Source organism: Neopsephotus bourkii, unplaced genomic scaffold (genome assembly GCF_033783945.1).
Source record: "Neopsephotus bourkii isolate Nb327-2 ecotype Australia unplaced genomic scaffold, CSIRO-AGI_Nbou_v1 NB_532, whole genome shotgun sequence".
NCBI lineage: Eukaryota > Metazoa > Chordata > Aves > Psittaciformes > Psittacidae > Neopsephotus > Neopsephotus bourkii.
In genome coordinates, this window is record NW_026901033.1 from 2,175,977 (window position 1) to 2,191,513 (window position 15,537).

The 15,537-nt window shown below is 45.6% G+C and overlaps 1 protein-coding gene across 4 annotated transcripts in view; it reads left to right on the forward strand.

Moving 5' to 3' along the window:
* Positions 1–1,134: 1,134 nt before the first annotated feature.
* NECTIN3 (nectin cell adhesion molecule 3) overlaps positions 1,135–15,537 on the forward strand; it is a 64,400-nt gene continuing 49,997 nt past the window's right edge. Inside the window, exon 1 of one of the 4 annotated variants that reach the window (XM_061350610.1) lies at positions 1,135–1,553. In XM_061350610.1, coding sequence (XP_061206594.1) covers positions 1,328–1,553 — 226 coding nt within the window. In that variant the 5' untranslated portion in view covers positions 1,135–1,327. Of the gene's footprint in view, positions 1,554–1,997; positions 2,161–15,537 lie in introns of those variants that run through there. The other 3 variants (XM_061350611.1, XM_061350608.1, XM_061350609.1) reach the window with 3 other exon arrangements.

Genomic DNA, 15,537 nt, shown 5'->3' on the forward strand with positions numbered 1-15,537 from the left:
GGAGCCCTCCCCGCTGCCCCTCGGGCCCCCGCTGCCAAGGCTGTGCAGGGCCATATTCGGTATTCCTCGGTGGTTTCTTTCTCCCACATGGTTTCAGACCCCCGAGCTCTGCCGGAGCATGCCTCGGGGTGCAGTTTTCTCTTGCGGTCCCTGGGGTGCGGGGGGGGTTGGGGAGCTCCGCACCTTCTCGCACCCGTGTGGCTGCTTTTCCCCTTCGGCTGCTGCGATGCCGACGGGATCCTGGCGGAGAGGTGCTGGGCCAGCACGGTACCACATCCCTCTCACGGGGGGGTGCCAGTGGGTGGTGTAAGCGAAGAGGGGACACGGACAGGAAAGTTTCCTGCCGGCAGCACCGCGGGAGTGAAGCTGAGCGCCCACTGCCAAGGGCCCGGCGGTCCCTTCAGCACAGGACCTCAAGGCCAAAGCGGCAGGAAATGGCCTGTCCCGCCACGGAGGGAGCCGCGCCGGCCGGCCCTGCTACGCCTCCGGGGGGTGGCTGAAAGCAACCCCGACCGCCTCCTCCCAGCCTGGCGGAGCGGGATACGGCCAGTCCCCCACCACACCGAGGGGTCCCGGCCCGGGGCAGGCCCTGCTGACCAGTCCCCAGGCCGCGAACTAACAGCGGCCCGGCTCGGGGTGATCCCTTTTGGGCCGCACAGCTCCCGCCGCCTCAGCGGGCCCCTCAGCCGGCAACTGCAGGACAGTGGCTGGGAGGACGCGTGGCGGAGGCTCCCCTTCCCGCAAGGGAGAAACGAACCGGGAGAGGCCGGGGACACTGCCCGGGAAGGCGGGGGACGCGAGGACAACACTGCGAGAGCGGGAGCCGGACGGTGAATCAGAGCGGGCCGCCGGGGAACGCGGCGCCCCCGACCACGCTCGGGGCGGTGGCGGGCGGGGCAGGAGCAGGGGGGCGGACCGGGACGTACCAACAGCCCCCCGGGGGAGGACACTGTAGCACCCACTCCCACCAGCTACCAGCTCCCCACGCGTTGCCAAGGGGACACCCCCTCTCCGCCCCGGTGCGCGGGCGCGTCTGCGGGTCCGCAGAGCTGGTCGGGAGGAGAGGGGGGGCGAGGAGAGGGGAGCTGCTCCGGGCCGTGTGGAAATGGGTGGGGGGAGTGGGGTAGAGGTAGAAGAGCGCGGAACACGCCTGCCTCCCCCCCCTGCCCGCGGCGGGGTGGTGTGGCCCGCCCTGAGGAGGGCGGGGACCGGCGTGCAGCGCCTCCCTGCTCAGTGACACACACACCCGGTGCGGGGAGGCGGCGGCGGCTGCTCGGGAAGCGGGCGGGCGTCGTAGCGGCGGCGGCTGAGAGCCCGAGCCCCGAGCATGGCAGGGGCCGAAGCCGCTGCGGAGGCTGCCGATGGTTTCCTCGTTTCGCCGGCTTCTCCCGCCCGCCGGGAACTTTCTGCAGCGGTCTGTGGCGGTGCCTTCCCGCGGTGGTGGTGGTGGTGGCAGCGGCGGCGGCAGCAACACCGGCGGCGGCTCCGCTCGGCGGTGCCTCCCGGGCCGGGGCTGGGGCTGCTGGGGCTGGTTTTCTCTCGCTTCTGCTGCAGTAAGTGAAACTTTTTTCTCTTGTCGGCCGGGGCAGGGCGAGGGGGAGGGTGGTGGAGGAGGAGGAGAGAAATCCGAGCCCAGGCACTGCCGGGGGACTCGGCCGAGTTGAGGGAAACTTTGTGTGCGCGCCCGGCGTGGTGCCGGACGCCCTGCGGACGGGGCAGACCGGCGGGTGGGACGTGGCCGGGAGCGCGGAAGCTTCCTCCGGAACGAGTGGAGAGGCTGCGGGAAGGTCGGAGCCGGAGCTTGCACCGTGCCGGGGAGACCCCAGGACTCTTTCTCCCCGAGATCCCCCTCCGATGGCGGCGCGGACACGCCTCGCTGCCGCAGGCGGCCTGGCCGGTGGGAGCGGGTCCGGGCAGGGAGGGCCGTTGTGTTCGCTGGCCGTTGCGGGGACCGTTACTCGCGCTAACGGCCGGGGGCGGGAGCCGCCCTGCCGTGCGCCTCCGTGGAGTTGATGCCGCCTTCGGCCCCAAGGGAAGTTTATGGGCTGGTGGCGGGCGGCGGGTCGTGCGCCGTGATTGCCGTTCTGACCGGCGGGGGCTGGCGTGTTCGCGGGAGTACGCGGCTGTTCCCCGCCCCTAGCCTGCAGGAAGGGCAGCAGGGTGGGTCTGCTTGTTCTCCGGGAGTACTTCGCGGGAAGAATAGCACGCTCGTTGTTCCTGGTGCTGTCGGCTTGCGTCGTTGTCCCCTATTCGTTAAGGTGAAGCCGGTGTTAGTTACTAGGGGCTTAAGGTCGCTTATAACCCGTGGTGAGAGCGGGTTTGTGTGCTCGGCATCACCCTCATCCCGAGCAGCTACTGCCGGGGGCACGGCGGCGCGGGGCCCCCCTGTGGTTTGGAGTGACTGCTCCTAGGAAAATGCCATCGCCGCCACCACCAGCACCACCCCGTGCTTTTTCCTGCGGAAAACAAGCAGTCAGGAGCTAAATCAGAGCAGGATTTATTTTCCTCTTTTTTCCCCCTTTATTTCTCTTTTAACTGCATGCTGTGTAGTGCGCATAGTGTCGTCTTTACAGCAGTGGAAGGTGAGGGGAAAAAAAGTGTACTGGGGCAAAAGCACGTCGAAAACCATCCTCCTGCTGTTGTATTCCCAATGTAGTAATGAGTAGTTGGCAAGGGTATTTTATTATAGGATACACTGTGTCCTTTCCCTCTTGAAGGAAGGAGGACCAAGTTAGAGGAGGTAGTCTCTGGAGGTTCATGTGATAAAAATACCAAGGAACTTGCAAGGCATGCCACCATAAAGCAGTTGTAGAGTATCTGAGAAACCTTTTTTCTGGGAGGCAGTTGAGGCACTGCTGCTGAAAGATTGTGCTCCTGCATGTAATAGTCTCCCCCCTCCGGCAATGATGTAACTTTCCGAATAGATGATTATTACTAATTTCTCAATATTAAGGAGCTGCTACCCCTCAAAGCCTAAAGGCTTGAAGACATAGTTTTCACAGGGTTGACTAACTTTTTCACTAGCAGTTTTCCCACCTCGCTTTTTGTAGGGTGTTTTCCAGCCGTTTGCAATTAAAAAGGTGAAGTTGCAGTCTTCACCATAACCTTGACAAGCTGTTTTTGCAAGCAAATGTGAAGATAATAGTAAAAATGAAGTTAAGAGCGTCTGTGTGCTGTGTCATGGGGAGGCTTACTATTTTTGTCTTAATGAGTGTAATTCAGATGTCAGTCTTCCTAGATTCCTTTTGGCACACGTGGACTTTACTGATAACGCTTCTGAGCATCTGCCAGGAGTGGGAATGTTGTGTTGAAATAATGTCCTTTTTCAAGTGCAACGTTTTGAAGTATACTGTATGGATAAAAGGGGAAACTTAAACTATTGATGACTTCAGGACTGTGAGGTAAAGATTAGAAGATGCTTTTTCATCAGTATCTTAATTTTTAGATGCTTTTTTTTTTTTTCTCCTGAAGCTTCCCCACGATTGTTTTTTCCTTCTCTGTAAACTGTCACAGGCGAGTCTGAAAGAAAAATCATGTAATATTAGTGGCTTTTAAAAGTGCTCTTAAATACATTTGGAGCGTGATCAGATGTTAATGAAACCAAAACTGCTGACCACTTTTGGTCGTTATTCTTCCTACCAGTTGGTCAGTTCTGATAATGCTAGGAAAACAAGGCACCACAAATAAACTAAAAGAGAAAATCCCAGCAAAGCAAACACCCTCCTCCGGCCAAATCCCAAACAAACAGAAAGCTAGCAAAATAGCTTCACTATAAAAACAAATCAGTTTCTGTGCAGTCATTTTGACTGACTGCTGGAAATATTTTATTTGATCTATATTTCTTCAGAGAAGTATAACAAAAAAATCCCAAACACTCAAAGCAAAAAACTGCAGAGGGAATGAAGAGGGAAAATTTATTTGGTATCTGAAATAACAGAAACTTCTGGGTTTTTTAATAAAAACAGACCTACTTTAATTATTGCTCTTCTTGGGAAAGTGAGACTGGTAGGTTAGGCTTACATGTACAAGTAATTTTACTGCTCAGTTGAACAGTGCATGATGCGATGAAGCGTGTACTAAGCTTAATATCATCATATTAGTGTAGCTTTGAACTAGGAGATGTGTGCCCCATCTATAAGGAAAATCATAACCTTTACTAAATAGCTTAGTATGCGTTGTGGTCAATACTTTCAGCTTTGCTGTACGTGAGGACATGTGCTGCGAAGTAGCTAATTCCTTGTAATTTCCGTGCCTCATTAGTTTGCACACAGTGAAAAGGGTCGTTTTTGCCAAGTTTTATGGAATGTTAAGCATGAGTTAGAAACTAAGCAGAATTGTTATGCGAGGTGAATAGAAAAATGTACAAGATGCATTTGTCAGGGACTTTGTTGCGGATTTTTTTTTCCCAATTCAAATTCTTGATTACTTTAAGCTTAGGAGAAAAGTGTGTGTGGGGCATGTGTCTTGAAATTCCCATTGCTTTTTGTTTATCTATTTATTTATTTCTTAAAGCAGCCTGGGATATTGAAGTCCAGACTGTAGTGGAGCTAGAAGAATTGGATTATGAAGAGGTGGATAATACAGGTATATAGAGTTGCATTTGCAAAAATGGCGTTGCAAATGAAAAGTAATTTTTAGCCTGAAAATCATGAATTTGTAGTCAGATAGTCTGTTCTGGTCAAGTGATAACAAAAACATGAGGTCAGACAAACCAGGTTACTACGTTAGAAATGTGAAAGTGTGGTAGTGTGTTTAAAATGACAACAATGCGGGGGTTTGCCTCCTCATTTTGTGTTTAAGGCAATGATAATAGTTCAGAAATTGATGTCTGAATATGCAGGTCTTTGGAAAATGGTATGGAGATAGGCTCACCTATTGTATTAGGTGAGCCAATACAATAGTAAGAAAAAATAGGAAAACTATACAGGTTAGTTGAGAAGTTGGAAAGAATGAAATGGTGAGCTATGTCTTAGGTAGGGCAGTATACAAAGCCGCTGCATGGAGAAACCAAATAACAAAGTAACTTCCAAGACGGGGAGAGTTAAACCTGGATTGTTAATTAGCAAAGCAGAAAAGAGAAGTCAAAAGTTTGTCAAGCTCATGCTTCAAGTTAACTCAATATAATACAGAGTGCGCTGTTCTGGAACAGCGCACCCAATAGTTCTTGGCTCGGTTTTGTTGTGGTAGGTCTGTCATGTTCAAGATGGCTGTAAAACTATGATGTTGATGTAAACATAAGATGTAGATGGCTAAGGTTTTAATAATATATATTGTATAGGCTCATAATTCTTGATTGCTGTTTAAATATTAGACAAGACAGTTTCAGTTTATCTGTAGCACTGCATGGAAGTAATGCAAGTTGGAGTTGCTCTGAAAGCAGTTGGTATGAAAGTGGGGATGGGATGAAAGCAGGTTGCAGGAATCAAATTATAGGTTGAATGGAAAGCAAGGGTGCCAGTTAGCACTTTGACTTCTGGTGTGCAAGAACTCCTGTGTGTATATGTGTCAAAGTATAATGTTGAGTTAATATCTGAATGCTTGGAGTATTAGAAAAGAATGGTGGTGATTTAGCCACTTAGGCTACATAAAGGTTGACCAGTTTGTATTGATTTGAGCCATGTGTTTCTCTCTTGCCTCCTTAAGTAACTTTGTCATGGAATATAAAGACTGATACTGGAAAGAAAAAAAAAAGGCTCTAGCATGATTAATTTCTTGTAAGATTACAGTTAAGTATCCTGTTTAGAAATACAGTCAAATCTAGGTTGGATTTTTCAATAAAAATTTAGAAATATAGTAAAATCCATCCCCTTTATGTAGTATCTCTCCTAGGATAATCTTGGGGAAACAAAGGACTGTTCTGTAGCAGGAGAAGCTAATATCTGTTGCCTTTACTGAGCATGTGTACCAGCTGATTGCCTTTCAGGTGCTGGTGGTAGAGCTTTTAAGGTATGTAAAATCACAGGTGTAAATGCATCTGCTATGAAAAAGGGAGGAGGAGCATGTTGCTTCAGTAAGCTGTGTGTGGGGTTAATGAATAGCATTTTTGTGGAGCTCAAAGAAGAATTGAGTTAGAAGCTCTAGAACTGAACATGTAAATCTCAAGTTTTAGAAACAAAATCAGTAGTGAATGTAAGTAGGGTAAGGGATACAAAACCTGGTATACAAACTGGTAGAAGGTCATCTTGCAAAGTGCCAAATACTTGTAATGCTGTTAGTAAATGTCCTTTTTTTTAGTGTTGGTTCAGTTATCTGTTGAAGAGCAATAAACTTGATGAGTATCACTTCCCAATATGTGGTGTACCAGTTGCAGTGGAGGTAGCTTGACCCGCTGTCCTGTAATTGAATGCAACTTTGTCCAGAGTTCTTTATCGGAATTTATGGCTACAGACTAGTTAGGTGAGTCTGAAAAGAAGTGAGAGTGCTGAGATTGCTTGTGTTGTCTGGCTGCTCTGGAGTCCTGATACATTGCCCCTTAAAGGTGAGCTGCGTGATGATGGATGACTTGGCTCTAGCACTGTTTGTACTTGGGCTTCTTGTCTCCAGCTTTGAATGAACCTGTTGTGTTGACTCTGTATTATTTGAACTTTCTTTAATCCTGATTGCTACCGTGAGTGGTGTGTAGCTACAAATGCAGTAGTTTTGGAGAGGAATTTTCTCACAGACCCGATAATCTAATACTAACTGAATGGCTGTGTTTTCTTAGTGAAGAAGAGCTATAGGTGCAATTCTTTAGCTATTATTTTGTTATGCCATGTGTTGTTGGGTATTGTAGCTGTTATTTGAAGGGGAGACAGAGTATGTGGTCTTTAAAGGTACCTTCTAACCCAAACCAGTTTATGGTTCCGTGTGCAGTTTTGTATGAGTTTTTTTGGTAGGGTTAGCCTATTAAACCACTGTTTTTGAAAAGTACTTACTTAAAGGACAGTTGTATTCAGTACCTCACATTATAGCTATTTGAAATGCAGTAACGTATTTTTATTGAGAGGATGGAGAAGAGGATGAGTGACTGGATTGCGCATGAGATAAGTTGATCCAGATTTTTTTGGTTATAGTGAAGGGGTCATTATTGCTGTTGTCTGTTTCTGGTTAGAAGCAGATAGATTTACGAGAAAAGAGTATCATATAAATTGGGGAAGAAATCCCAGGAATAGCTAAGAAAGAAAAGATGGGAAAAGCTGAATGTGGATAAAATACAAGGAAATAGATGAGAAGCCACTAAACAGTGAAATGTGTGGTAGAGATTATGTCAGGGATAACGTTTGTGTTCCTGCCTATAAAGTGATGAGAGATGAGAAAGTTGTTAGGTAAAAGCTTGTTTTACTCCACTGTGAACAGACAGTGAAGGTGTAAAACAGTGGGTTGAAATGAGGTGTAGATATGTATGAGTAAGATTCTTGAGGGTGCTGATGGCCAATATTTGGCTTGGTTCTGGAAAAGGTAGGCTAGTGGTTGCTTAGTACACAACTTACTACACAGGCTCGTGGTGGGGAGCTTCAAGGCATAGTGCAACTTCAAGTCATAGTCAAAGCACCCAACAAGCAAACTTTTTTAGTTATCCTATAGGTGAATACTTCAAGAGTTGTTTTTCTCCTCGTTCTTTTCACGTAATTAATTTCTAGGCTTGGAACTGCTTCAAATGTGAACTCAAAAGTTAGGGTTTTTTCTGTCCATGAATTGCCAATAGAATAACATTGGAATACAGCTGACAGAATGAAAATCTTCCTAAGTCTTGAAACTTTGATTTCCTAGCCTTTTACTTGTGTTCTCCCAGGTGTGGGGAACTGAGTGGGTCAAGTTTAACGTTGTCGTGTTATCCAGAAGGGTCAGTAGGAGTTCAAGTAGTGAAAAGTAACAAGCTTCCAGTCCATCCTCTTTAATCACTGCTGCATTCTGTACAACATTTTTGCTTCTTTTTGGTTATTTAAGTAGTGTATGAAAGTAAAGGTAATATTAAATTTGTAATACCTTAAAATGCCATGCTTTGGCATTCTCAGCATGAAGGCTAGCAAGCAGAGCTTGTCTTCAGTTCACTGGTGCACTAGCATTACTCGCAGCGGTAGACAGCTCTTGCTTATCTTTTCCTTCCTCCCATCACATTTTCATTATCTGTCATTTAAAATACCTTTGTATGTCTAGTGGGGATCATTGTTTTTTCCTGTCTATTAGTCAAGGCTGGTATTACATGGTGGTTCTTAAACTTGTCCATAGTAACTTTCTAGAATTAGTTTGAACAGAAGGTTTTCCTAAAGTGACTGTTTTCAATACTTGAAAGGTACCAGTTCTAGCACTGAAATGCAGTGGCATATGCAGAATTAGAGGTCATAGAAATGGCAGTTTCCTGCCAAAAAAAAACCCAACTTGCTAAAAGGTGAGTAAAGGTTAGTCAAACACATCTCAGTAGCTGGTGTGCATACAGATAAGTTAAAAAACCAAACTCGGCTAGCTTGAGGAATTTATTAGTTACTTTTGGATCTGTTATTTTCATTAGTCCTTGAGTCAGTAGATTAAAAATTAGTGTTTGACTTAAATTTGTCTTAATTCTGTTTGTGTGGGCATGCTTTGCTCACTTCTGTTGCTTCTTTCTTAATTGCAATACCACTCGTGCTGCATATGGTTAAGCTGAAAACTAATAGTTGCTGGGGCAACTACCCTTAAGAAAAGTGCAATGAAGGAAAGCTGGAGATAGAATGAAGAAGTTGAGATGATGGTCAAGTTGGTTAACTACCTTTACTTGTTTTGTTTTCAGTGTGCATAATCTGATAGAGCAATAGTCAGTTTAGTCAAGCATAAGTTAAATTTCATAAAATGCAAGGAGCTTCTTCATAGTAACTGAGGGGGCAAAACTTCTGACTTGCATTAACTTGGGGTATTTTTTTTGCCTGAAGTTACTTTGATTTTTCTTACATCATGTGTTGGCACTTGCCACAATAGAAAAAAAAAAGCTTACTCAACTCTACTAAGTATTATTACTAGAGGTCAGGGGAGCAAAGATCAAGAGCTGTTAAGCTTTGTGCCATTTTTGAACATGTTTGCAAAGGTTGCTAATATTTGCATTATGAAACCCTACTGCTCAGCCCTTCACCAGTGATGATGCTTCTGTGCTTTAAACGTTTTAATGCACTTTTGACTTCAAAAGGTAAATTTTCTTGAAACAGAGGTTACGTTATTATGACTTCATTAAGGTACTTCAACATTTAAAGCGGCGCTATAGATCTAAAGAAATCAACCATGAGAAGGTGATGGTTGTGACCATACCATTAATCAGCTCTTAGGAGATTTGAATGTGTCCTGTTTCAAGTTTCAATGTGTTAATAGTAGCTGAGGTATCATAAAAGTGTACATCTGATAATTAGCATGTGCAATATAACCTTAGCAAGTGCAGTGTAACCATTTATCCAGGTTACCTTGTATAGGAAGAAATACACAAAGTTCTTTGTGTCTCTATTTCAGCCGTTGGTGGTACTAGAGGTAGTTCGAGCTTCTGCACATAGTGTATATGGTGGGGGTTTGGAACGAGATGATCTTTAAGGTCCCTTCCAACTCAAACCACTCTGTGTTTCTATATAATTAAGACAACTGTTATGTTTGATGGCTGCAAAATAATAAGGCTTTTGACTATAACCAGATGAATTATCGCAGTTGATGCATCGGTGTTTTCACGTGGATGTTTAGTGGCCGATGTAACCTTCTGGCACATCCAAATGTAATCTGCTGTCAAGACATATTTTTGTGTAAGCTGTGTGTAAGATCTTTTATACGTTCTGCTGAGTGCTCTGCCTTAACAGGAAGAGGGAAGGACTATGGGACTATGCAGCTGTTAGGGAAAGGTCCCTTGGTGATGTATTTTGAGAGCAGCTCTACATTGTGTTTTCCAAGACCCCAGAGGTGTGGATTAGGTGTGATGAATTGATGTGGCTGCAAATAAGGTGAAAACTGAAGTGAAGAAAAGGAGATACTGTGTCTCCACCATTTGAGGCTGCTCTAGAAAGAGGTCCTGAACTGACAGCTCTAAGTATATAGGACAAAAGGAAGATGTGGAAAGAAAGAATACTGAGTGTTACTAACCTTGAGAGGCTTTTAACGAGATTTCCTATAATGTCCTTATAGCTGGGGAGAGGTGGTTTAGGTAAGTTTTAAATGGGTAATAAACTCTGTGTACTGGTAGATTTGAAAGGTTCTGATAAGCTGTACCAAGTCCAGCCGGAGGCTTGTTACTGGTGGCATGCCTGTATAGATCAGTGCAAGGGCAGCTTGTCTGCATTACAGCCCTTCTTCCAGGTCAGCAATGCACTTTCAGCAAGTCTGTGGATGCTGCCAGATTGTGAGAGGCATTTTATATGCTGGAGACTAGGGCTAACTGAGTGGGATGTCTATGGTCTGGAGAAATAGCTAGCAGGAACTTCATGAAAGTCTGTGCAAGTAGATGACAAGCCTTTCTGGGGTTGAATGACCCCTGCAACAGCATAGATGTGCTAACTGGTAAAAAGCAGCTTTACAGGATAGGAAGTATGATTTCTTGTGGATCTGTGAGTGCCTCCGTTATAAAAGAGCATACTGGGGATGGTCAGCCAATTGAAGCAATTAGTCTCTTATTCAGAGCTTGTGAGACTGCATTTGGATAGCATGTCCAGTTTTGTGCTCCCAAATACAAGGCAGATCCTGAGGTGTCTGTGGAAGGCCTCTAAGTAGGGAGTCAGTAGCACAATGATGTATGAAGAGAGGCTGAGAAGTGAGTTGTTCAGCTTTGAGACAAGTCTAAAGTGGGGATCTTAATTGCTGGGTAGGACTGTTGAATAGGAGTTGAGAGAGAAAATAGACAGTCTCCTTGGCTGTGCACGGGGAAAGGACAAGAGGCAAAGTCACGAGCTGCAACAAGGGAAACTCTAATAACATGTTAGCAGTATGGTTTCCCGCACAGAATGAAGAACTAAAACAGGCTGTAAAATCTCTGTCCTTGAAAACATTGAGAACCTGACTGTGGTATGACCCTGAGCAACTTGAGCGGACTTCAAAGCTGGCCCTGCTTTCAGTTGGGGATCAGATGGATAACCTCCAGAAGCCCCTTTCAGTCTAAATAAGCCTCATTTTGAGTATGGGTAGGTAAGAGCTAGTACACTACAGTTGCTAGCTCTGTGTCACGGTTTAAACCCAGCTGGTAACTCAGAACCACGTAGCTGCTCGCTCACTCCCCCTCTTTTTCCTCCCCCTGCTCCCAGAGGGATGGGGAGGAGAATTGAAAGACTGGAACTCCCACGGGTTGAGATCAGAGCAGTCCAGTAACTAAGGTATAACACAAACCACTGCTGCTACCACCAATGATAATAATGATAAGGGAAATAACAAGGGGAGAGAATACCACTGCTCACCACCCACAGACTGATACCCAGCCTGAGAAGTGATCTAACCCTTCCAGGTATAACTGCTCCCAGTTTATATAGTGGCCATGATGTGCTGTGGTATGGAATACCCCTTTGGCTAGTTTGGGTCAGGTGTCCTGTCTCTGCTTCCTCCCGGCTTCCCCTCCTCCCTGGCAGAGCATGAGACTCACGAAGTCCTTGGTCAGAGTAATCATTACTGAGCAGCAACTAAAACCATCGGTGTTATCAGCACTGTTCCCAGGCTGGAAGTCAAAACCACAGCACTGCACCAGCTACTAAGAAGGAGAAAAATGACTGCAATCGCTGAACCCAGGGCACACCCTGGAAGACAAGTCTCTTTCCATTAAGGATAAAATGTCTAAGCAAAGTCTGAAGCAAGTTTTTCCTGTAATTTGCCTGCTAGAAGCTTGCTTTAAAATTGGATCCGATTGTTAACTCCTAGCGTAAGTAATAACTTTTAGAGACTTAAGGAAAGATTTGCCTGCATTTCTTGTGTTACTTCAATAAGTAGCTGATAGGACTAGTCTCTTGCAGTACAGAGCCGAGTAGCAGTGTGACAGTTACTGAGAATGTAGTTGGGCAGTAAATTGAGCAGCTATTACACAGCATTAGTACGCTGGGCTATTGGTTACTAGGCTTATTGTCTAGATGCAGTTCCTGGACAAAAAAGGGTTAACTTCCAGGAATAGCTTGCAGTGGAGGATGGTCTATAAGAGCTATAACAAAAGAGCCAGCAGCATCAACAATGCGGAGGGCAGCAGGCATCTGCATAACTTTGTAGTGTTACTGGTAACTTACCTGATCCTGACATGAACAGCTGAGACATAAGCACTGCATTTAATGATTTGCTGCTCCTGACAAAATACGCTTATTTTATGTTTTGCTGTATGACTACAAATGACATTGGTGATGACATTCAAACTTTACAGGAAAGGGAAAACACGCAGTTAATGTTTAGCTGTCTCTATGAACTTCCTTGACTTTGCTGCTTCGTGTAGTGCAAAGTACAACATCCCTTCTCCCCCAGAGTTCAGTTCTTCCAAGAGTAAGTGGTATTTGGGAAGACAACTTACAATAAGTGAAGGAGTGGTCTGTTTAAGGGAATCAGGGATTTACTGGGGATTGCAGGTCTAGTCCCTTCATCTAGAAAGACATCACATTAATGTTTCTGACCAATCTTTAAAGGTTTCCTAATTTCAGTGTAGTAGGTACAGTTCTGAGGACAGGGAATGCTGAATGCTTACAACTGTTGCTATAGGCTTAGCTGAATCTCGGGTCCTTCCTTAAAATTTCACCAAAAAAAAACCCCAAAACCCAAACCAACCTTTCCCTAGCCCCAAGTCCTGATCCCTGGGTGTTTGTTGTAAGCAATTCCGAAGCTTTGCTTGTACAGAAGTTTTTGCTAGCTTATTCTTGAACATTCTGTAATGAATGTGTACACTAAAATCACCAAATGCATCTTAGAGAATGCCACGTTACTTTCTGCATTTAAAGCTGGACCCCTGGTTTTGCTTGACTTCAATTTTTGCCTTCATCTTACTATCTAAAAGTAATATCCTAATGAAGACAAAGATGTTAATACAACAGTATTTCTCTCCCTTTTTTGTCTTGTTCCCCAAAGTGGTTGAAATGCTCTTTGTTGTTATTTTTGGTTGTTTTTCCTCCATAGTTATCTGAGGTCAGGAGATGTTATTTGTGCTTAAAACTTCATTCTTGGCTAAGTTTAATAGGAATTTCATACACCTTACTTTTCAGTATGGCACACCTTTAAATGGGTAATTGTGAAAGTCAGAAATGAAGTTGTTTTTCAGAGTCCATAGATTAAGGTAAACTTAAGACATTGTTAATAATTGAATGGACAAGTGAAGTCTGACAAATGCAGTGTAGCATGGGAAGAACATGAAGTATGTACGTATGGAAAATGAAGCCCGCATCATCCAATGGGAAATGATCAGTGATCAGCTCTACCACTTAGACATTAATGGTTGGACTTAATGATCTTAAAGGTTTTTTCCAAACTAAATGATAGTATGATTTTAACTTGCACATCTGGATTGGAATAACCCCCATGCAACAGCACAGGCTGTGGTCGTGTGGGCTGGGCTTTGCAGCAAAGAAAGATAACCTCATCCTGGGCTGTGTTAAGCATGACCCCAGGTTGTGGGAAGGGATCCTTCACCTCTTTTTGATGCTGAAGCACTGTGCCCTGTCTGGGGCTCCCCAGTACCAGAGGGATGCTGAGATGCTGGAGCGAGCCTGGTAGTGGACCCCTGTTAGTTGATGGCTGGAGCTTGGGGTATGTGAGGAGACGCTGCAAAAGCTGGGCCTGATCAGCCTAGAAAAGGGAAGGCTGAAGGGAAGGAGCCCTTAATGCTGCTTGATGGGAGTGTGTCAAGAAGGCAGAGCAGGCCTTTCTTCAGAGGTGTGCCCCAGGAACAAGCTGGCATATGGGAAATTCAAAGCTAGTGTAAGGAAAGATGCATCTTTCTGAGGGAGATGAGACATTGGAGCAGGTGCCCAAAGTGGTTGAATGATCTAACTCATTTTATAGTGATTTTCAGAACTTAAGTGGATGTCTTCGAGTAGTCTGATGTAACTGGATCTTTGAGCAGGACTAAGTGACCTCTAGAGGTCCCTTGAGTCTTACCTACATGAAGTCATGATTCTCTAAATCAGTATTAGAGCTTGTGTACCTTTGCCAATGATAAATCCTTTTGAAAAACCTATACCTTGGATTTCACTTGTGTTTGTGGTAATTGGTAGGTGTCCTCATTCGAAACAGTTAATATAGCTTATACCTGTGTCAGAGAGATGACCTGTTGAACACCTTGGAGACATGGCAAGCTTTCTGTAAGTGCATTTCCTCTGTGAGCTGGTACTGGTAAATAGCGATTCCTGGGACTTGAGCATTCTCAGTGTCTCACAGATGTCTCACAGATGAAAGCTGGATGATTATGTGAAGACTGCCTTGCTGTTAGTAATTTATACTCTTGGGACAGACATGAGCTTTCTAGGTAATCCAGCAAGATAAACATGGCAGTTACCCTTATAATTAGTATGGCAGTGTGTGCTATCTATTGCTGTGTAGCAGAATAGAATCATGGAATCAACTAGGCTGGAAAAGACCTTTAAGATCATCGACTCTGACTTCAGTCCAGGACTGCCAAGTCCACTGCTAAACCATGTCACCAGGGGCCTATCTACATGGTTGCATTTTCCTGGGAAGACTGTTCCAATGTCTGAGCACCCTTTCGGTGAAGGAATTTTTCCTGATATCCAACCTAAACCTCCTCTGGCACAGCTTGAGGACGTTAACTCTTGCTCTGTCATTCTTTACCTGGGAAAAGAGTCTGAGCCCCACCTCGCTACAACCTCCTTTTGGGTAATTGTAGAGAGCGCTAAGGTTCCCCCAGAGCCTTCTCTTCTCCAGACTAAACCCCTAGGTCCCCCAGCCGTTCCCCATCACACTGTGCTTCAGGCCGTGCACCAGCTCCGTTGCCCTTTTCCAGACGCACTCCAGCACCTCAATGTCTCTCTTGTAGTGAGGGGCCCAGAACTGAACACAGGATTCAAGGTGCAGCCTCACCAGTGCTGAGTACAGGGGGATGATCACTGCCTTGGCCCTGCTGGCCACACTATTGCTGATACAGGCCAGGATGCTGTTGGTCTTCTTGGCTGCCTGGGCACAAGCTGGCTCACATTGAGCAGCCATCAGTCAGCACCCCAGGTCCTTCTCTGCTGAGCAGCTTTCCAGCCACTCTACCCCAAGCCTGTAGCGCTGTGTGGGGTTATTGTGGTCCAAGTGCAGGACCTGGTGTTTCACCTTGTTGGGTCTCATACCACTGGCCACAGCACATCTATCCAGCCTGTCCAGATCTCTCTGCAGAGCCTTTCTGTCCTCCTCCAGCAGATCAACACTCCCACACAACTTGGTGTCATCTGCAAAGTTATGGAGGATACATTTGATCCCCTCAATCAGATCTTAAATGAAGACACTAAACAACACTGACCTTAATACTGAGCCCTGAGGGACACCACTAGTGGCTTCCTACCCTACAATGGAAGACAGCAAATAGCAATGACAAAACTGCAATACTGATGACTTTCTATTGTATTTTTGGATTCTAATTGCAGTTGTATTCAGATTGCAGTTGCCTTG